This window comes from Corvus cornix, chromosome 5 (assembly GCF_000738735.6).
Source record: "Corvus cornix cornix isolate S_Up_H32 chromosome 5, ASM73873v5, whole genome shotgun sequence".
Classification (NCBI taxonomy): domain Eukaryota; kingdom Metazoa; phylum Chordata; class Aves; order Passeriformes; family Corvidae; genus Corvus; species Corvus cornix.
The window spans coordinates 15701864-15725055 of record NC_046335.1 but is presented as its reverse complement, the minus strand read 5'-3'; the positions used below and the strand labels follow the sequence as shown (position 1 = coordinate 15725055).

Here is a 23192-nt window from a genome sequence, read left to right as displayed (position 1 = left end):
AAGAGAAAAGCATTAGATTTTCTCCCAAGGAAGATGTTCCCCACAGGAGTTTGCAAGGCTTCCCCCACGGGTGTTGTGCTGGGAGAGATCCAAGTAGCCATGGCAGCCCTATGCAGGCTGCTTGACATTGGCACTGTTCAGAATAAATTTTGGGCTGAGTATTGGTCCTGATGGTGTTAGTATCTCGAGTAATGACCCATCTAAAGCACTATTCTTACTATTCTTCCATCTGTTCTTACTTGTTTCCAGGCTGCCCAAAAATGTCCCAGGAGAGCTGTGGGTCTCTGTTTGATGAATTCCAGCCTGCTGAGAAATACACTCGGTTTTGTTACCTTCTATGACCTCCCAGAGCAGGGACAGTCCTATTTATATATACCACCTGCTGAAAACTTCTGTCCTTAAGCTTCAGCAGCTTTTTGTACCTAGTCTTCTTTAGCTATATAATTCCTGGTGATTTGTGGTGTTTTATGCTATTTAACTGTATATGTGAGGAGAAGTAGCAGTGGCAAGGCACTTACATGTGGAAACTCCTGACACAGAGGGACTCAGACTAGTATTTTTTTGTCTAACATTGAAGCTCCCAAATGGCAGAGCTTCCTGGCACAGAAACAATCAATTGTCCCAATCTAAGCAATTTGCTCACATATGTGAACATGTACAGGTGCAGCCTGCTCTCCTGCAACTCAGAATACCAAAGTGAACCTGTGGTTCTTAACAGAAAAAAACTCCCTTAAAACCGTCATCTGTACAAAGGGCTTTATTTAATTGCTGGAGATTTGAGTGAATTCAGACTTTTGGGTTTTGGTTCATTCTCCAGAACAGGACTGGGTTTTGGTTTTAGTTTTGTTTCTTGTGTCAGGACTGCAAAGCAGATGGGTTTCAAATTACAGAAATTTTTCATGGTAGATGTTTAATGAAAATCCCTGACTGAAACATGATTCTTACCATGGAAAAAGAAAAACTCGCCAAACATGATTTTTTCCAGTCGTGAGAGAAAAGTGAGGGAAAGGGATTGTTTTGCTTGAAGTATGTTTTAAATTCCACATTGCAGTCTGGTATGGGTGCATACACTGAGGTTAAATTGTTCATGCTGATCCAACATAAATTGATGCTAGGAATGACTGTTGAGAATTACATGGCCTTTGTCTCTTTAAAAAATGCCTACACTGGTGTATTCAGCCCAAAAGAGCAACCTACTGGGCCTGGGCTAGAACAAAGGGAGAAGTAAAAGGAGGAAATGCCTTATTTGGGGAATGAGATATGAACTTGAACAAGAGACAATCTTGAGCATTTCCTTGCAGTGGGATTATCTGCTGGCTGGAGAACAAGAGCCAGGACACAGAGGTGAGGGAGAGGAGAGCCAGGTGGGTGTGTCCTTCCCTCAGGTGCTGGAGACCCTGCTTTGTAGGAGACCAACCACCAGGCAGGCATGGCAAGGGGCTGGGGACTGTTCACAGGGCTGTGAATCATGGCTGACTGAGGAAGCTGAATCACAGTAGCTGAGCTTTGTGCCCACAGCTCTGACCTGTGGCCTAGAACAGTGTGAAGGAAGATGCACAACCTCTGTGGGCAGTGCCGTGGGGATGGGAGCTGGTGCTGCTCCCTAGGGACTTCCGGCATGCTCCTGTGGCAGCTCTGGAGTGCAGCTCTGGGGGTAGTTCTTTACCACCGGTAAGTGGGCATTTCTGAGAATCCACTGCAGATTTCCTTACTCAGTGCCTGTTGTGGTGGTGTGTTGTGCACAAACAGGCATAGACAGTTTGTGAGACTATAAAGCTGAAGCAAAGATGGACACATCTCTCCTGCAGATTCAGGTCTTTCTCTCTGCTTTGCCTTATTGGTTGGGTAAACTTTCTCTACTGGCCAGTGAATTTTTTTCTGGTTTAAAAGCCAAAAGCTCTGTAATGACATGTGAGATTTGGGCTATACAATGCCCAAATGCATATCATTAGAAAGGAGGTCATCTTGAAGAACTCTGCAATATGGTGGATTTTATTTTGCCACTTAAAGGAGGGTGCAGTCACTGAATAACACCATGGGAGGGAGAAGACAGAAGAGATACAAATAGGCTATGCTCACACTGCCTGTGTGACCCAGGTCAGAGCCCACACACATAGTAATGAAACAGTAATTTCTATTTTTTTTTCTTCAAAGCACTTTGTGCATCCAGACCAAACCAGATTCCAGCATGAAGAGTCACAAGGTCAGCCGCATATGTACTGCAGATATGCACATCCTTAGAGACAGATGGGCTTGTAATGATCCCTTTGGAAGTGACCTGGGAGGTTTTCTTCTTCCCATTGTTTCTGTTAGTGTCACAACACTTGGATATCTTGAGCTAACTTTTCCAAAAGCTAGGCTGAGATATTTCTTCTCTGGTGTCTCCCTGAAGAATCTTGTTGCATTTGACCACCTGAAGCCAGTTCTTCACTCTTCTTCATATTAGTCCGTGCAATTACTGGACAGTCACAGAACACAAGACGTGCTAGCCAAACCTACCTGCTTTTTTTAAATCACATAGCTCAAAGAAAACAGCTGCTGACTGTCTTTTCTGTTTTTCACCAGTCCTGTACCTGGAAGGATCTGTCCTTGTATTTGAGGATGTTTTCAAACTGGTTGCCTTCTACTGTGTCAGCAGGTGAGTTGCATTCATTGCTTCCATGGCGCAGTCATTTTGCCCTTCCCTCTGGTCTGCCCGTCCCCAGTCCCACACAGACCCCTCTGTTTCCTCTGCTACCCTTCAACCTGCCAGACCAGAAGGTATTTCAAATGCTTGTATCTACAGTGGGGCTAGATCATCCAGTTCCTGGCCAGGCACACCACAAGCACTGCTGTCCCTGCAGCTGGAAGCTTTGTCCATAGGGCTGCTTCCACAAAGGGCAGAGGCACAGAACAGAGGCAGGGAGGAAGAAGGGCCACGAGTTAATTATTTATTTAAAGTAGCTTTAAGCATACACACACACACACCTGGTAGCAACTTAGCAAACCTGCTAATGAACTGTTGCCTGTGGGAGACTCAAAGCACTTAGTCACCTATGGGGAACCTATCAAGGAAAGCAGTCCTGAAATAACGTTCTCTAAAATCTAAAATGAAAATAAAGTGCTTGTTGTCTCAGCACAGAAATACCAACCATAATGGGTATAGAGATGGGAAAGACCTGTAATGTCATTTTCACTAGTGCAAGGTGTGATCAGCATCTGATGAGCCCCTCTGTGTAATTAAACCCATATGTCTGCAGCCTTCTCTAATCTGTGTCCTTGTGCCTAGCACACTGCAGCAGTACCTCCACCACCTACTTACCCTATCCTTACTGCAGCAGGCCTCGTTGGGAGTTGGTTGTAGACTTTTGACTTCCTCTATATAAACTTATGTGACTCTTAAAGTAGTTATTTCCTTTTAAGAGGAGAAAGCAGGTTCAGGATATGTTTACAAGGCAGTCACGTTAGCCAGTTGGTTAGGTCACACAGTAGGAGAAGTCTGTCTGCGGTAGGAGACAGTGTGCTAAAGCTTACCCAGCCAGTCATATTCCCACTATTCTGAGGGCTGCTTCTGCAGACAGCTGAGCTCAACACTTCTGGGCCATGACTCCTACCTGCATGGAAGAAACCATGCTCTGCCTCATCCTCATCACTTAATAGACATTTAGCCATCTAGATTTGTATAGACCCTTGTAGCGGGTTGGGTTTGTAACTGGGCAGAAACACCAATTTAGTGCAGTGGTTTGACCCAAAATACTCATTACTGTTTACCTTCTGTGAGATAAGAATTAGGAGAAACGCAAAGCAGGCACCAAACTTGAAAGAATATAAAGAAGTTTATTAACAGACCTAAAAGAAGAGAGAAAAAAACCATACCACACCTTCAGAACACTTCTCCTCCCCCCACCTTCCTCCCTTCTCCCACTGACAATGTAAAAAGACAACTCTTGAGATGTTAAGTCTGTTTATCACTTCCATAATAACCTTGTTCAGTCCATTTAGGAAGAGGAGTCTCTCTTGCCCATGCTATGAAAACATTATCACAACGAGACAGCCGCCCAGGTTGGTTCTCTGCTGGCATGCGAGTCCCTTCCCACAACTTGCAGCTTTTCCCACAGCTGCTTTCAAGGGTCCACTCTTGAATTACTGGGGTACAAATTTAAGGTTGAGCCGTTCAGAAACAAAAGTTCTCTTCACCCATCTCTGGGAGCATTCATCTCTAAGAACAGAGGTCCTTCTCCTTCCCTGGGAGCAAAGGGTCTTCCTCATCTTCATCTTTAGGACTATCTCTGGGAGCATCTCTAGGAACTGAGGTTTTCTCCTTTCCCATTTGGAGCAAAAGTCCTCATCGCTTCCATCTCTCCCTGTTCAAACTTCTCATGAAATTACAGCTGCGTCAACATCTGCCTATCTCAGCGCAGGTGCTTTTGCTCACAAGTACAAGTTGAACGCTCCACCCCCCATGCCTTCATGGAATTACAACGGGTACTCTGATAGATCATAGCTTTACAACAGAATTTCAGCTTTAAGCATCTCCTCTTTCTTCTCCCTCAGGTTTTCAGCTCTTCACAGCACTAAAAGGGTTAATCTCACCCAGGCCTTGCAGCTGGAATGTGGCTTATCGCTGTTGGTCACATGATCTCTGCCGGACGGCGGTGCAGCTTCAGCTGAATCTTGGCCGTACTGGAGAGGGGGAGCCGAGCTGCTCCGGCTGCCCACAGCAGGGCTGTGGTGGGGGGTTCCGCGGGTGGAACAGGGCCCATCGGCTCCAGGATGGCCGTGGTCTGGCCTGGCCTGGCCCGAGCAGGGCCTGGGCTGGGCCTGCTGGCCCCCGCATGGGGCCCGCAGCCACCTGTCCCAGCACCGGAAACGAGACCAAGCCTCTACCTCAGGGTTTTCTATTCTTAAGTGTGGATCACAGAGGTGGTCACAACTTTAAGTGGCTTAAAGAATTGTCCATATTCAAACAGGCCAGCTGATAGGTTCTGCCAAGTCCCAGAGGAAGCTGTAAGCACCCCTGTGCAAGAACATCACTTCCGGGACTATGCTTGCTAACCCATGACAACCCTATAGAATGGACATAAATTAAGCCCTGGACCCATATAAAGACTTCTTTCTCACCAAAGCAAAGAACAGCCCAAATGCAAAATACAACTGGGCATTTCTAGTCAAATGGCTGGTGACAGAGAAAATATGCTCACTTCTGCTTTCCTGTAAAAAAGATCATGGCTTGAGAAAGAGTCTCAGAAAGAAAGAAAGAAAAATTCTTCTATTTGCTCCTGTTATAGATGTTATTTCTGAGTGTCAAATACACATTCAGATGGTTCATGTGATTTTCCAGGCTACTGTCAAGATAAAAAGGGAATAATTTTCTGAGAGAAGCAGGTAGTAAAAAGGCACTGACCCACCATTTGTTGGCAGCTCATAGGAGCTCTCTGTGATGGTGAATGTAGAGGCCTGTTCTCAGGGGTGTAGTAAGTTGCCTATGAATAGCTGGAAACAGCTTTTCAGGGCTGACAGGCTCTTCTCAAAAAAAACTTTGGCCTGGATATATTACTCACCTGTAGGTATCAGGTGACTTGGTGGCTGGTCTGCAAGCTGCTGCCCCATTAATAAGACCAGTTTTTTTTCTATTAGGGCAATGTCCTAATATTTCCTGATCTTAAAATGTATTTTCCTAAAAAAAAAAAAAAGAAAGAAAGAAAAGTAAGGGAACTATTCATGCATACAAAATAACAAAGAAAGCAGAAGGTACATGGACCCTCTTCCTCTTTTAAACCTCATATCTACCATGAAAAAATAATAAGCCAGGGATCACATCAGTTTATGTCAGTGTGACAACAGAGTGCTCAGCAGTGCACAGGGAACCCATGGAGAACACAATACATCAGTAAGGTATGTATCTGTTAAAAAGGTCAGAAATAGGCCCCCTGAATTCATCTGTCAACAGATAGGTCTGCAGTTGTGTGCATTTTTGGGGTGTGCATTTGTGTAGTAGAGACCTCCCACTCATAAGGCCAGTTTTTTCTATAATAATTCCTTGTACCATGTAGAACACTTTGTAAAACTTTTTATGTGTAAAATGATCCTGCACCATTCCTTGCTGTCTTTTAGGGACTGGCTTTTCTAGTCCTTGTTAGAATGGGAATTGAGGCAAGAACAGGTTTAGCAAATTGTCACTGGGCAAGAGGCAAACCTGAACAGTTCACTGGCAGACCAAGTGCTCTGTTAAATTGCTTGAGACTTAGGGTGTGTTTCAGTGAAACCCAGCTAACATCCTCTAAGAAACTCCATCTTTTTTTTGGTAGAAATACAGCATCTTTCCAGAAACCAAGTACTCAGAAGTCTGAGAGTGGGATATATGTGTTTTCTCAGCATCATGCAGCAATTCCTCGCTGTCTGTCCCTTCACCCAGGGGTTACCCTTCCCCAGGCGGGGTCTTCCTCCCCTAATCCCTCTGTGCCTTGCCGTGTACCCATGCCTTACACTTACAGAGATTTTTAAAAGAGGAAGCAGAGTAGTGAGGGAGGGGTAAACAGAAAGAAAAAGGACTTCAAATCCTTTCCACACCAAAAAGATTGGCTTTTCTAATTAAAATAATTACAATTTGCAGCACCTCGCTTTTCATGGGAAGATATTTCAACCCTTGTGGCCTCCCCTGAAGTGAGAGGCATTCCTGCTGTTTTCAGAGGACAGAACCAAAACAGGGGAATTAAGTCAGTGCTATGGCATGAAGCATCGCCACAGAAGCTGGTGATCTTTTGTGAAATCAGAGCAACCCAGGCCAGCACAATGTCCATGATTCCTTACCAGCCACAACTTTGCAGAACAGGGCTGAAATTTTGAGCCAATCCAATCACTAAAACCAAGTGAAGTCTGGAATTCCTAAAAATTGTGGGGTTTATCCTTTTGCTGTTTTTTCATTCTGTTTCTTTCTACAGGGATTTGCTGCCCTTTACCCTGAGGCTGCCACAAGCAATATTAGAAGCCAGTAGCTTTCAAGACCTTGAAATTATCTCTAGTCTGGGGATAGGTAAGTCCCTCAAAGCAGTCAGATTTTCACTTGGACTTGTGAGAACAATGGTGCCTTGCACAAACATAGTGCAACTGGAAGACAGATGAACTATTGTCTTTGGTATAGCTAAAGAGGTCTGAATGCAAGAAGAAGATGTTTATGATCTTTATGTTCATAGAAAGTTGCTGAGAAAAAGGGCACTTGCCCCTTTGTCCATAAACCTCCACCTGGATCTCTGTCCAGGGTGTGGTACCTACAGTCTGTGTAAGCGGTGGCTTTCACCAGCTAAAGGGCAGTACGGCCCCTCGGGATAACTTACACATGTTGGAAGTAGCTGGCATCTGAGCTATATGGAAAATACCTTTGCAGCTTCTCCTTCTGATGTGTGGGGGCAATGCTGATGAAAGTGTGATACTTTTGCATTTTGATATTTCTGCTTTCTCCCGCAGGACTTCTAGTTGGTAGAGAAATGTGTATTGTCCCAGCATGTTCTTTCACCTCACACTAATCACATGCAAAAAGGAACATTATTTTTAGTGACAGCACCAAACAAGCAAATTTTAGGTGAAATGTATAAAGTTACAGAGATAGGAAAAGAAGATCTGTTAACTAAAGGAGGTCTCCTTTCTATTTCCTTCCATTTAACACTCTCCACTTGAGACAGCTACTTCAGTTAGCTGCTTTCACACTCCTTGGTTTTCCAGTTTTCTTTTGGGTGTTGAAAAAAGCCAAACAATGGAGAAAATTGAAGAGTTAGCTCATTTATTAGACATACTTATTAGAGCACTCTGAGCCCATCGGTATCTATTTTTGGATCTTCTGCATCATACCTCCCAGAAGGCATGGGCAAACCCCACTGGTTTCAGTTCAGGCAGCTTTGTTGAATTTGACCAACAGATTTGCCTCTAACACTTTCAGCATCCTCTATTTTGAGTATGTTCCGATTTGTCAAAGCATCCTTTTATATGGGTGTCCAGTCAGCACTTATTGCTTATAAAAAGGTACTTTGCAATTTGAGATAACAAGTTGCAAACTTAATTTTTTATAACAAGTCTAAAAATTTGGATTAAAATGTAGGAAGTGTATCATGAATCTGCAACCTTCAGTCTAATTTGAGCCATCAGAGGCTATCTTGATTCAGGCAACAGTTTCCAACAACTTCTGAAAGAAGAGATTAGTTAAAGCACAAGCACCAAAGCAATATTGATTGTAGTCTTTTCCCTTCTCTCCTGTACTGGTGGTCATAAAAGTAGTGAGGCTTGGAAGTTTATTTGTCATGGTGCATTTCACACCAGGCAAGTTTCTGACAACAGAAAAAAACTGCTATTGTGTGCATCTTCCTAGGAAACAAAGCTTTCTGAAGTGCCATGCTGTCTTAGTAGAGTCAAACAGGCTCAGCTACTGACTGATGCTGTTTATTGCTTCCTGGAACAAAATCTTGTGGATATAAATGGGTACACAAACAATGAGTGCTCCCCAAAGTGGCACTTCAAAAGGAAACATAGCATTGTCTGAAATTTTCATATGTTGCTTTGTAGTTATTTCAAAGTAATATGTGTTTCAAGGGGATAGAAGTAAGATGTCTATCTACAAGCTGAATTGTTCCACAAAGGATCTGGTTGTTCTGTATGTTGTCACAGAGGATGTACTGCAGGCCTTCTAGTCCTGACCTCGCTGGTACAGAAGTTATTTTAGCAGGAGAATTAGCATGATTGCACTGCACAAAGGGCACATACCATCACAGACATGCCAAAGACTCCAAGAACTGCTTAATTATCCCTCCCAGAGTACAAGATAAGGGAAGATCCAGGACAGCAATGGGAGATGATCAAACAGCCTTCTTGGCAGTGTGAGACAGTGTGGCTGTACTGGGAAATGCCTGCTGAAGCAGCCTTGTTACTTGGTAGGACCACATCATCTGTTGCTTCCCTGCATTTTCATCACAGTGCTTTATCCTGACCACTACTGAGAAAAATGACCAACTTCCCCTGTGTAGATTGGTTTACTCACCATTTCCTCAGCCCATGAGACTTCACAGCATTATATTCTGACTTACAGAAATTTCCACTGTCCTGCCTTTGCTGATGCCCAGAAGACCTGGAGAGCTTAAGGAAAATGGTACCCTAGCCATCTCAGATGTGAGGGGGTTGGCAGCATGGTCCTAGTATGTGCAGTTATATCTGTGCATCTACTCCCAAATTCTGTTGTCAAGAGTGCTGGTGTTCCTGGCAACACTTTTATTTTAAGCTTCTTTGTTCTCCTCCCTCTTACAGTAAGAAATCAGGGAATAAAGCTGTTCTAATGTCAGTCAGCCTAAGATAACATGCTGACATGTTTATAAAGCTGAATTTGTTATGGACACTAGCCTAGGCTGTGAGAAGCTAAACAGGCAATTTTATCCTGATGGGAATAGACTGTCTTTTAGCTCACCTCTTGACCTGAGAGCTGTACTCTATGCTCAGCACCAAGGGTCATCCCACATATGTGCAGCCCCATCCATCCTCTCTTGGGCTCAGCATGTGATGTTTTCGCAGTGAGACACTACTGACACCAAGCACAGGGCAGGGTACAGGCATTGTGTGGCAGCCCCATTGTGTCCCCTGAAATCCACATAGAAGAGTTTGCCATCAGTGTCAGCTCTGTGTTCAAGGACCAAGCATGCTGAAATAGTTATTTAATTGTCTGAATCCTTGTGTTTCCAGGATTTCCCACCTTCTCCTTATCCCTAAATCTGTGGGCATCAATATAGTTCTCATCCAATGAATACCCTCAGAGGTTTATACCCTTTTCCTTGGTCAGAACATACGAGGTTTGCTGGATCCTGTTTCCTGATGCTTCCAGTAGTGGATCCTGGGTCAGCAGCTTTAATATTGATTGAAAGCAACCAGACTTGTAAGGCAGGTTTGAAACCTCACCTTTGGGGGACGGGAGAAAGGTTAGATGTGATACTGAATCTATTAAAAAAATGTACCAGTGCTTTGTAATTTTAAAAAAACAGTTACTAAAAGACAAATTATAATAAGAGATTTCTGACAGAAATGATTACCTGCATGTGTAACACCATCTTTCTTTTTCAGTCATAGTTGATGGCACTGAAGTACTTAACTATTCCTTAGTCCATCATCATACATCCTTCCTGTGTACAGTCTTTTATCATCTTTGCTCTCTGACACCTGCAGGCAGACAGTCTCAAGGCAAGGTGCAAGGCAGAGTGGCCATGGCCATAGGTAACAGTCATCCGGAGCTATAGACTTTAATGGTAATAATAATCAGGGGAAAGTGTTTAAAATTATGTTTCTGAACTGATTATACTGCAAGGCAGGATCAGACCTCTGTGTAAAACAGACTGCCATATGAGCTTGCTGCATAGTAGAGTCATCTTCGTCTGTTGTCTCCTGGTGCATGTTGGATCCAGGCTGTCTGCCTCAGATCTGCACCTTACTGTTGTGAGCAAGAGGGAGACTCAACTTGCCTAGAATCTTCACATCCTCACCTCAGGTATCCACAGCTATTTGCATGTAGAGGGCAGTTATCACTGAACAAGCAGAGATCCCTTTTCAAAATCATTTGTATTTGTTACTTGTACCTTCCTGCTCTTACTGAAAATGCTGAACAGCATTATCAACTTTCACTAGGTAAGTGTCCTAAAATTGACAGGGGAAAGAATGCTGGTGAAGCTTCTGAGCTCATCCCCTGGCTTGATGAATTTCACATACATAAAGCAGACAACCCTTTCTTCATGCTGTTTTGTGCAGAGGTTTGAAAGTTTGACATTGAAATTTGTGTACCATTTCTTTTAACAATAAGTAGATTTTCTACATATCACTAGCAGCTAAAATTCTCTCAGATAATGTTTTCATTTTTCTTTTTTTTTCTTTTTTTTTTTTTTTTGACAGATTTCTGGGATTCCTACTTAAACCGCAGAAGAAGACAGGACCTATCCCACTCTGCAAAAGACTCTGCCTTCAGCACTGCCCAGACAGACAGTTTAAGATCTACCCAGTGTTTTGCAAGTAGCACAAACCACTGCTCATGTGAAATTGAGCTGTCAATAGGAAATGACAGGCTGTGGTTTGTGAATCCTATTTTTATAGAAGAGTGCAGTAGTCCTTGTCCTCCAGATGTACCTTCTCCTAAAGGCCACCCTGGGAGCATTGATCTCCCCCCACCCACCATGCTTACTGATAGGAGGTCTCCTCGACGGCCCCCTCCACCTCCACCTCCTCATGCTCTTGTTCAGAAATCTTCCCTGAAGCTCCCACAGGACCCCATGACTGCCTGTGAAGAAAACAAGCTACTTATTAAGCCACTAGGAAAGAGCATCGAGGAAATGAAAATTGAGGGCGGTGATGATAAAGAAGAAAGGAAGCGGAGCTGCCTGGCCAATGAGCCCTTGGCAGTGAGCCCCAAGAAGGGCTCCCAGCCCTCTGCTCCCCCGCGGAGGCGGCTGAGTGAGAGGACCTCGGAGGAGAGCTGTGTGGGTAACCCTGAAAGTTGTGAAACGCTGAAGGGGGAAGGGACAGAAGAAAACCAAGACACAAGTACAGAGAGCAGAGATAAAATGGTGCTGTGCAAAAAGGCTGTAGAAATGCCTGGGGAGGTTCCCAAAAGGGCTGTATCACAATTTCAGGAGACAATGCCCGAACCTGCAGAGAAGAAGGAGGACATGCCTAAGATAAAAAGCAGTGCCATTGAGAAAGGAAAGACACCTCCTATCCCACCACCAAGAAGGAAGAGGGTTTCCCAGGTACCAAGGATCCCCAGCTCCTGCCAGCCAAAGCAAAGAACAGTGAGAGAGACGGCCGTGGCCACAGGGCAGGCTGTGTGCAAGGGCAGCCCAGCTACAGTGGCAGGTGGTGCCACTTGCACACACACCAAGACTGAACCGGGACATGGCCAGAAATCTGTCAGCTCAGCCGAACTGGAAGGTTCACACTTGTCCCTGGAGGACCTGGGAGGCAGCACCGCAGCTCAGGCATCAACATCTGAGCCGGACTCCTACTCCACCAGCAGTACAGAGGATGACCTGGAGATGCTGAGTAGTTCATCTGGTAAAAAGACACGCTCCGTGATCTTGGCCAAGGCCAAAAACAGGCTGTCCTTGGCAAACCTGTCCAACGTCTTCACAGTCTTTTTGTCTAGTGACAGGAAGTTGCAGAAGAAGATAGTGGAGCTGGCACAGGACAAGGATTCATATTTTGGCAACCTGGTGCGGGACTACAAAGTGTACAGTTTAGAGATGATGGCAAAACAGAGCTCCAGCACAGAGATGCTGCAAGAAATCCGGCTGATGATGACACAGCTGAAGAGTTACTTAGTGCAGAGCACCGAGTTGAAATCTCTGATAGACCCAGCCTCCTACACCGAGGAACAGTTAGGTAGGTAACTGTGGTTTATTCATCCCTGGGCATGGTTTGGGAAGGTGAGGAGGAAGACACAATTATGCAGACATGGGCTCTGCTTTAAAGAATTATAAACCACCTCCTAAAACCAGAGAGGCATGAAATGAAATCTTCTCTGTGGTTCCCAGCACTTAGAGGAACAGCTCTAAAACCTGGAGACCGATGAGGGGGAAAATCCCTTTATGAATGTTTTAAAGGGAAGAGTATAAGCAGAAGAGACGTGTGTTTGTGTGTATGAGAGAAATACATGTATGTATATATATGTGTGTGTGTGTATGTATATACATAGGTATGCACACACAGAGCTGAATTCACTGGAAACACAAAAAAGGCCAACTTTCCCCTCCACAGCTGCATTCCCATGGCCTTCCACATCCACTGCTCTGCTACAAGGATGGAGAGCTCCCTGCGTGTGGCAGACAATTTTGGGGCCAATCACTGTCTCATAGGGAGGGACAAGACTATGATGATTTTTAGTAGCAGGTTGGAGGAATCACTTGATTCCACTTTGTGCTCCTCAGATCTCAGAGGTGCAGAAGAGCTGCAAGACTGTAAGCTGTTGCAAGACTACCACCAGCTCCAAAATGAAATGTTCACCTCTTTGCCACAGACATAATTTGCCTTTGGGGAGTAAAAATAATTTTGTAACTGTTTACAGGTGTTTCATTGCTTCTCATTCATATTCTGTGAGGGAATAATGTGCTCTTTCTCTCCTTGCTAAGGATTGGACTAGTCTGTTTAATGTACATCCATAAAAAGAGATGTAGGACTTTTTATTGTAGTTAAAGGTGTACAGCCAGGAAAAGCGTGCCTGCATGCATACACATGCTCCTTTGAAAGCTTAAAACTGTTTCGTGAGGACCTGAGAACCAATGCAGAGCTATTTATGGATCCCTAAGTTGGCTTAAAACAAGCCGGGAGCTGGAAGACCCAGAATATGGAGGGAACCACAGGTTCGTGCAACTGCAACTCCAGTATTAGGTGAGACTCAACTTAGTGGTGAGCCGGAGTAAAAAGCAGTCCACTGTCAGTATCAGTGGGCTCAGTTGATTTCCTTCTCCCCCAGCAAAGGCTTCACATGATCCTGCAGACTCCCCAGCAGAACAGACCTGCTGCCAGCCTCTGCCGTAGCTAGGAGAGGGAACCCACACTTTCACTTTCCCTTGTGTAACACCATCAGTCTTTGTCCCAATAACCTCTTTCTTCGAGGTAGGGAGTGTGGGGGCAGCACAGAGAAGTCTGTGTTGAATCTTGATTAGTGGAAGTGGAAAGGAGGAAGAAAGAAGTATCCTTATTATTCTTGGTAGAGCTGCATGTGTGCAAGTATCCCACCATCTTCTCAGACATGCCCAGTTGTACCTAACCCTGTTCACCGACAGTTCCTTAACAGGATGATGTGGCCCAGTCAACCTTGACAGGACTGTCTTCTGTGGAGGACAGGGATTCCCACTGGAAGATCTACCACTTGAATTTGCTCTGCTTCAGGCTGATTGGTCCTCTGGATTCTTTAAAATAGTTGCATTTTGCATACATAAATATTACTGCCCTCTGGTTCATTCCTCACTGCCTGAGCAGATGAACTCTTTTGCCAATGACCTTTTTGCCTTAGTGCAAAAAGACGATCTCTTGCAGTCCCTCTAGTTCTGCCTCTGGTTTCTAGGAGTCAGACAACAGACTTCCTTGCAGTGTCTTATGCTTCCTTTAATCTCCTAACAAATACTAAGCAAATGCTCAACCCACACATACTACTTCCTCCTCCACAGGTGGTGGAAGAGGTGTCTTAAAGGATCAGTAATTTGGAGTCCCTTGAGCAGTAAGGGTAAGAGACTTCTGACCAGATATTGGTGTCTGTCTTTGAGCTGGTAGCTGCAGCTGCTTTTCAGTCACTGAGAAGAAAGCAGTAGTTTGAGGATGCATTTAATTTCATCCCAAAGTGAATATCTCAAACAAGTCAGAAGGAGAGGTCAGAAGGGACATGAGATTAATCACATCTGGGCATCTGTAAGGGCAGGGCTGTGAAAAAAATCACAGTTAGGTGAGGTTCCTCTTCTCTCCCCAGAGCTGGCTTTCCTCCTGCCTGATAATGCCATGCTGGTCAGCCAGGAGTCAGGCAAAGAGAGCAGGGACTGCTGGTAGCAGGAGGTCTCCTACAGCTCCAGTAACAGAGACCACACACTGATGTTCATCTCAAGCCCATCTAGGACTTCTGGATAGTGTTGGTAATTAAATGTTTACTTTCTGGGATGTAATTTCTGTTCCCTTCTCACAGCTATGTAGTAGTGCTTGAATAACCAACCACATGCCTCCTTAGGACTTTACTTGCACCTATACTACTGTATTGCTTATTTTTTATGTGCTTTTGTGTTCTTCCTTCTCTATGCAGAAGTGATTGCTGAGACAGCTCTGTACAAATGTGTCCTGAAACCTTTAAAGGAAGCCATTAATTCTTCCTTAAAAGAAATACACAACAAAGATGGATCTTTACAGCAGCTGAAAGAGAACCAACTTGTGATACAAAACACAACTACCACTGACCTGGGCGTCACAACCAGTGTGCCTGAAACTGCTGTGCTGGAAAAGATCCTTCACAAGTTCACGGCCATGCATAAGACCTACTCTCCAGAAAAAAAAATTGCCATCTTGCTGAAGACCTGCAAACTCATCTATGACTCCATGGCTCAGGGAAACCCAGGTACAGCACTCCTACTGCAATGGTATCCACCATGGGTCCTTCTCCATGTATCAGAGGAACAGGGTTTATGATACAGCTGGCATGGCAATATTCACATTGGAGGTAGCAGTGATGGTTGATGTGTTTGGTATCAGCTATCCACAGGCTGTGTTCAGAATGGAATGGTTAGTGACTATGAAGTTCTCTGCACTAATAACAGGTTTAAGATATTACCTGGTTAACTTTAAGCTCCGTAACTCCAAAAACTAGTTACCTGTAAGTATATGTTTTATGGATAATGTCCTTTTTTCACAGGTCTTCTCCAAATATCCTCAGAGCTCTGTCCCAATTTGTAGCAGAGTAATGGTAAATTCTAGGAATGGGTCTTTGGGAAAAGACTTTTGATTTGTCCTTTACAAAGTTTTGCCTAAACTGAGGAGGAGATGCAGCATGCTAGTAGTTTGTTACTAATTCCTTCAGTGAGTTCTAAAAGCCACTTCTTCAGTGTGAGGCAGTATATGCTCTGAGTATAAAAACAACATGGGCCTCAGGCCAATCAGTAATGCAGAAATTAAACCCTTGGCTGGCAGACAGGATGCATCTTTGCAGATAGACCACCAGCTTCCTTCCTCCAGCAATCTGCCTTGTCAGTTTAAGAGCTTTTTTTGTATACTGTGAGCTGATGGCCAGCCATGCCTGAATTTGGAGAGAAGCCAGGTATTAATTTGCAATAACCTGCAGTTTTTCAAGAACTCACAGTCACCAAAGGTGCTTTTAGCTGTTCTGCTTTATTTCGTAGCAGCAACAGCCTTGGAACACTCATACAGGGATGGTTATGTCCCTGCTGAACCTCACCTCAAGGTGATCTCTTGGATAGTAAGCAGCAAGGGTCAGCAACCAGTCTAGACCCATTAACAGCAGAGCAAGAAACCACCCCAGGGCTGAGCCTTAGCTGCAGGGTGGAAAGGACCTCTCACTGTCTTCAGGTATTATGAGAAGATTTAGAAATATGTAGGGGAATTTGCTGTAACTTTGTTAAAACAGTTGTGTGAAGTTTGAGAATAAATTTGGTTTAGATCAAGGACTTGCAATCCTCATTAAAACCCACACAGTCTCCTTCTGATGGTGGTGGTATGTTATGTATTACATCACACCTTAGCTAGCTCAGGGCTGGAATTTCTCTGTTGAAGGAAATACTGTTGTGTCATTTTATGTAACAGAAATGAGGGGTCAGGGAAATAATTCAAAAATCCCTACATGTTTAAAATATTGACATTAATGAAACCAGATGGTTTCATTGTGGTTTGCTATGCTAACCAAAGCACTGCATTTCAGCCCGCTCAGCTGTTTTCTTGTCCTGAGTACTACTGCCAGCAGGGTGTAGGCTGGCAGCTGATTTCACTCCTGTGCATCCAGTTCCCTCTCCCTTACACATCGTCAGTGATGCTTATCAGGGCTTGGCCAGAAGAAAACTGGCCTGGAGTGATGGAAATGTACCCCAATTAATTCCGACCAGAAAAACAGGCTAAGGGGAGAAGAATGCTGTATCTAACTCCTGGAAAACAGTGACCGTGGAGAGAAATTGAGTGAAATGCACTATAGACCCACTTAGAAGCAAAATGTGTGAAACCTCTTTCACAGAATGAGCTGATCCTAGATCATTGTCATTTGCCACTGGCAAAGACAAATTTTCAGCAACCTGAAATATTTTTCTGACAGGGAATTCCAGCTGGTGGCATGCAGAAGAGCATGCTGTGGGCTACTCAGAGCAGATTTTAGCAGGTAGGAATTTTCCTCCTGCTCTCTGCCCATCTCAAGAGCAACAGCACAGGGCCCCTTTTACTTTCAGCCAGCCATGAGGCAGAGCAGTGTTCTTCACACAGGAAGAGCAGAGGCCATGCTCAGCTTCCTGTGCAATAGCTTCTTCTCCTTTTAGCTCCTTTTCCTCACTGCTGAACTAGAAAGTTCCCTCCTCTTCCAAGATCAGAGCAGATGGAATACAAAACTAATCATTCCCTCTGCTGCAGGACCAAAACCAGTCCACCTCTGTCAGAAAAATTACCTGTTCAATAACGTGGAAACCACTGGCGTCTGGCTTAAGTCGCAATTTGTCAGCTCAGGCCAGGTCTTTATTCGCTTTAGGCTGACCACAGGGTGAGTTGACCTAAGAATATGGCTTCATATCTCAAAGCAAAGTGCAAACACTACCTAATCAGGCACCTTTTTTTCAGACACATATGAAAATGCAAGGTTTGTAACATGCTGAGACCCATGTACAGCAGTCCAGGTTTGGCTAGGATGTCGCAAGAAGTACCAAGTTTTCTTTAAAACTAAGAACAGGCTTATTTAGGAACATCTGTACCTGTGGTAGTGCCCATCTTTGCACTGCTGAAAGAGTCATGAAACTTTGAAGTCTACCTTGATTGACTCCATGTATATCGACATTTTAAGAAAGGAGGAGATCTTTGGTTTGATTACAATTCATACTACATGACAAAATCTGCCTGATAAATTGGCTGTGGTTGAAATCCCTGATACTTAAGACTAAGAACTGAATGGGTCAGATCCTCAACTGGTTTAAACTAGCATGTCTTCCTCAAGCTGAGGGCAATCAGCTTGTGGATCTGATTCATTGCAAGGAATTAGGAAGGCAAGTTCACAGGCTTTGTCATACACCCTTCTCTCAAGAGCCACTGAGTACAGCTCCATGGTAGAGTTGAAGTAGGACTAATCTCTGGCTACATCTCGCTGTAGGTGGCCACAGAGGGGTATCGTGCCCAGCTTCTCATTACATTGTGGAGTCAGTCCATGGAGTCCAGATGATTCATCTGGCTACATATAGGTTTCTGCTTTAGCGTGAGATGACTCAAGGCAAGCTCCAATGACAATATTGATTAATTCATTACTGGCTATAAAAGAAATTAAGGGCTACTGGTTCAGATGCTCATATGGACTGTGTAGGTAGTGATATTAGTAAGTGAATTCTCACCAAAGGCACAATTATGATAGTATTGAGGTGTCTCACTGAGCTTTTCCAACTTCTATGCAAACTTAAATAACAGAAACATATGCCTCCAAGAGTAAAACCTACAATCTGAAAATATGTAACCTGCCTGCTAAAAATACTAGGAATGGTTAGTAAGAATAAAATGGATTTTAAAAAATAGGAAAAAAAAAAGAGTTTGGAAACCCACCCCCCACAAAATGGCTGACAGATTTTTTGGCACTAGAAAAAGGAAGAGGCAGGAATCAAGCAACTCTTACACTTGGAAGGCATGCTGCAATATGCACAGGGACACCTGGGCACATAGCTAATTTATATAGAAACACTGTAATGTTATGTAGGAAAAAACCCTTATTATGTATCTTTCAGAAATACCTTTACTCAGACAAAAGATTAAAGGTGTGTTGTGTGAAGTGAGTAGAATGAGAACCTCTGCTTTTCATCAAAACCACAAGTGACACCTGTAGAGTGAGAAACAATGCAAATCTGCAGTATGTGTGGTGTGTACTGGCAGTGGTGTGCCTGGGTCACCCAGCCTTGTGCTGCCTGGGAGCTGCCACTGTGGAAGAGAACTGATGGGAAAAAAAGCAGCAATAGGCATTGGTTTATGAAGAAAAACTGTGAGACAAACAGGCCAAGTTTGGTCAGACCATGAGTGAGGAAGATCAGGAATGGAAAAGCTCTAACTTCAGGTTGGAAGTTTGAAAGATGGGCAGACCGCTTTCAAAGGAGATTCAAAAAGAATGGAGGTACAGTTTTCTTACTGCAACATTTCTAACTTGTGAACTACCTAAGATTATGAAGCTTCATTTTTGGACTTTGAACTGCACAGGCAGCTGGAGTATATAGTTCAATACTATAGTTTGTACTAGTGATAGAATTGGCTAGGTGATCGAAACATCTGATTTAATAATTTCTATTGTGTAGTTTTACATGGCTAATGCACTTAGCCCGCTTTTGGAAAAAGAGGATAAGATAGGACATATATTCCATTGGAATATTTCTCTTCCTTAAGTTTTAGAATGAAGTTTGTCACCCCTACAGAACTGAGCAACCAGATATTAGCTGCTCTCATGCTCTCCTATAAGTCTCTGCAGTTGACGAAAGCAAAGCCATGTGTCTTCAGTGGGATAGCTGGGCTTCTGGAAAGGAAACTGAGCTCCAATCCTTCAGCAGCCAATGTGGAATCCGTGTTAGAAGCTCCTAAAACTCAGAGCAATCCCATTACACTGCCTATTATCATAGATCACTTCTGAGAAGGAAAATTAAGCTATACATAACAGGTTAACTTTGGTATCTTTTGGAAGAGGATATTTGTATTTAAGTTATTTTTAATGAAGACTGATAGACTAGAGATTTTGGGTGTTCTGCCATCTAGTACAATTTCTACATTTGAATCAAAGAGCCAGTTCAAATTTTTCATGGGGAAAAAATTCATCTGATCTCTAAACCACACATTTTTGAAGTGGATTCATGCTGTCTGCACCTATTAACTTGCCTAATTCACTATATCACAAATTAAACCTTGCTGAAAGTAGTATGGGATAGACAATAGACAGCAATATGCTAGTGTGTGGAAGGAAAGTCACAATCTTTTCTTATGATCTTGAACAAATTCCAGTTAACCTTTCTGCACCTCAGGTTTCCCAGCTACAAACTGAGGCTAAAATTCATATTTCATGGAGATCTGCTTCTAGACATCAAGCAAGCTAGTGTTTGTAAAATATTAGAGCAAGGTGCAGGGTATCACCCCTGTCTGCTGGTTTTCAGAATATATACAGAAAAATAAGGAATGCATGAATGTGTTAAAATAGGCTGTAATTTCTTTATGGAGGTTTGGGCAGAATTCCAGTTGCTTTAAGTCATGTATTTAATTAATACTCATCTATTCAAGTGCTGCATCCCAGCTAGGAGCTGACGTTGTATTTGCTTTGCTATAAACATAATAGGATGAATTTGTGGCAGAAGAGAAGGCTTATTTTAAGCTTCTTAGAGACATTTATGAAATAAATGTTTCCTGACCCTGCAGGGAAGAAGGGGAAATAAAGCAAGAAAGTCATATCTGGAGTAGGACACCACCACCTTGAATAGGCACTGAGAGCAGTGGCAGGGTCAGAGCTAGATTTGACTCTGCTGCAAAAATACCCCTCTGTGAGAGACCACAGATGGAGCAAGCCACACAGGTCTAGGAATTTGGCTCAGGCCCAGCTTGAAAGTAGAGCTGAGGAGGCAGTAGCCTGCAGAGAATACTCCTGCTGCAGCTCCCGGAAGGACACTGGTTAGTGCCCTGGTGCCTTTCATGGCACAGGAAGCACATAGGTTATGCCATGCTGAAACAATATCTCAGGTATCTTGGTTCACAGGCATTATTTCATCTATCTTTGTAGACTCCTGCTTCTGGTCATATTTGAGTTTCTGACAGCACCTATTATCCCCGTGAGTGGACTGAGATACAGAGCACCTCAGGGCTATGCTTGGACTGATGGCTGTACATGCCAAAGCTAGTCCCTGCTCCTGCAGGAGCCAGGAGAACAGGGGAGATTGAGTCATGCCCTCTCAGGCACTTTTCCTTGGCTCCATGTGCAACCAGTGGAGAGATGCTATTGCAATGCCTACAAGGTGCAATGTACCATGCCTGACCTGCCCTTGGCCACACTGGAGATTTGTGGCAACACATGGAGTCAGAGCTAGATCGTTGGTGATTAGTTTTGCTTTTCTCTTGTTGACACATTCTGCTCCTGCTGACTTCAGCTTTTGCTATGGATGTCGGTATTTAAAATTGGGTATCGTATAACCACAAGTGGATTAAAGTGGTGTCTAGTCATTTATGCAGGTTGTGAGCATACAGCATATGGAGCATGTGTTCTTTCCATTATTTCAGTCAGACATCCCTGCTCAGCCTTTATTACTCAAAAAGAAACTGTATATCAGATTTTTGTATTTAAGGCATATAAACAGCTGGGAGTCCAAAAATACTTCTGTGAAGTATTAAAGTTGAAAAAAGTTTATAACAAGGACTGGAGGGCAGAGCAGCTAAATCAGCTTATGGAAATGAGATAGCATGAAAAATAATTGACTCCATGCCTGATTGTACGTATAACCACTTCTCAGACAACAAAAAAGAAACAGAGAGATTCTGTAGGCATTCTTAAGAACTATCCTCTAACTTTCACTTCTGTTGACACCAGAAGTTGATGAATGGGGACATGGAATTGTTTAGTTCCAAGCTGCTGTTTCCACTCTTCATTAGTTGGTCAGTCTGTTCTCTGTTCATGATCTATTTTGGTGACATGTAAAAAAACACCAACCAACCAACTGACCAACCAACCAAGAAACCAACCAACAAACAAGCACCTCAGGGGTTTTTTTTCCAGAGAATAGGAATTTATATTGTGAAGTAGCAACTTTCTTGGGTGCCCTATCAGACATGACATGAATTAGTCATGGAAGAGAAGTAGTAGGGGAAATTCTGCTTTTGGTGTTGCACTGAAAATCCCTTGGCCTTCAGGAAACTAGAATCATTCTATCCATGCCACTGGTCAGTAACTAACAGATCATAAAGAAGAAGTTTTTAATGAAGGGGAAAATGAGCCTAACAAATCTTTGGTATTTTGTATTCCTTTACACTAGTTTTATACAGAACTAACTCTGTTGGCCTCTGGTGTACTTGGAGCAAAAGGAGAATAGGGCTTTTTGCTGTGAAGTTTTTCTGTTACATTTTCATGTCAGTTTTGTCATCTTTTTCTTTTTTTTCCTGGAAAATATTAAACAGCTGTAATACTAAGCTTCTTGTATTAAGGTAATGTATACGACAGTAATGAATTGGACCCTTCGCAGAGCTAAACCTTTCACAGAGACATAAGCCAAGGGAACAACAGACAAAAAAATGTCCATCCAGATGTTGACAGAACAATGAAGTCCATTTATAGTTTTGTTGAAGACCTAAGGCTGTGTCTTTTAACTAAAGGCAGCCATAACAAAGCAATCAGAATTGAAAGCGTTAATCCAGCTTTCATTAAATAAATTGTCTATGTTGTGGCGTGTGTGGGCTCTGTTAGAAACAGGCTGAATTACAGCCCTGATGATCTCTCATTCTCTAACACTTTGTTTTAACTGGATCAACTCTCTGTTCACTAGATGTATTACTGGGTTTATTTCAAAGCCATACTTTTTTTCTTTTTTAATCAGGGACTAAGCTCATGTTTATTTGAGGCTTCAGAAGAATATTTTCTTTGCCAGTGGAGAATCTGCGTCAGCTAGGAATGACAAAAAAAGAAATGTGACTCATGGCAAATATTTGAAATAAGTCAGTGGGAACATTTGAGAAGTAGGAATGTATGCCCTACCATGGAAGACCATGTGTGCTATGGGCCAAAAATGGCTAGACCATAATTTCACCAAAACTACATCAAGGGTAGCTGTGATTCCTTGAGGTGAGACAAGCAGGTCTCATGTGAGACACACATAGCCCATGAAATCAACATATACAAGTGCACAGGTGGAAAAAAACTCCCCACAGTCTGAGGAAAGACATTCAGAATGAAAGCAGATTAGGTTAAGAGGAATGATCAACTCTGAATGTTGGGAAGATAGGTCTGGTAAGGAACTTGCTATTGTGGGTTTTTCATGATGAATGTATGACATGTTGGTTGAAAGTGAAAGCATCTTTCAAATGAGAAAAGTTATCCTTGTGTTCTTTGTGGTTTATGCAGGGAAGCTTCAGTTTGGATTCTCTTTTAAGTAGTAATTTTTTGTAATGATGACTGTTAGCATGCATTTTTTTGTCCTCAGAGATCCCAAAGAGCTCTTACAGATTGCATATTAGATCACTTTGTTAACTTAGTTGATATGAATATGTTAAGCACAGGAAATATTGAGCAGCTGCTGCACACCAATTTCAAAAACTAGGTTTAAGTCCAATGTGAACATTTTTCTGTTTTCTTAGCTAGACACCATAGTTAGAAAGATGATTCCTCTTAGACCATAGCTCTTGGGAGACTGTTTTAATTAGGAATATGTACTGTGATGTTTTGCCTTCTGAAGGGACATAAACGCAGAAGTCCTCAGTCCTAAACCACTGTCTCAAATTCTATTTTCTGGTTTTTGATCCCACACATAGAT

At 43.2% G+C, this 23192-nt stretch overlaps 1 protein-coding gene across 1 annotated transcript in view; it reads left to right on the top strand.

Annotated features, from left to right (window-relative positions):
* Window positions 1-23192, top strand: part of LOC104686111 (ras and Rab interactor 3) — a 160329-nt gene that overhangs the window by 131086 nt on the left and 6051 nt on the right. The window contains exons 22-25 of the mRNA XM_039552184.1: window positions 2566-2638; window positions 6921-7012; window positions 10891-12372; window positions 14780-15088. Of these exons, the coding sequence (XP_039408118.1) occupies window positions 2566-2638; window positions 6921-7012; window positions 10891-12372; window positions 14780-15088 (1956 nt within the window). The remainder of the gene's footprint in view (window positions 1-2565; window positions 2639-6920; window positions 7013-10890; window positions 12373-14779; window positions 15089-23192) is intronic.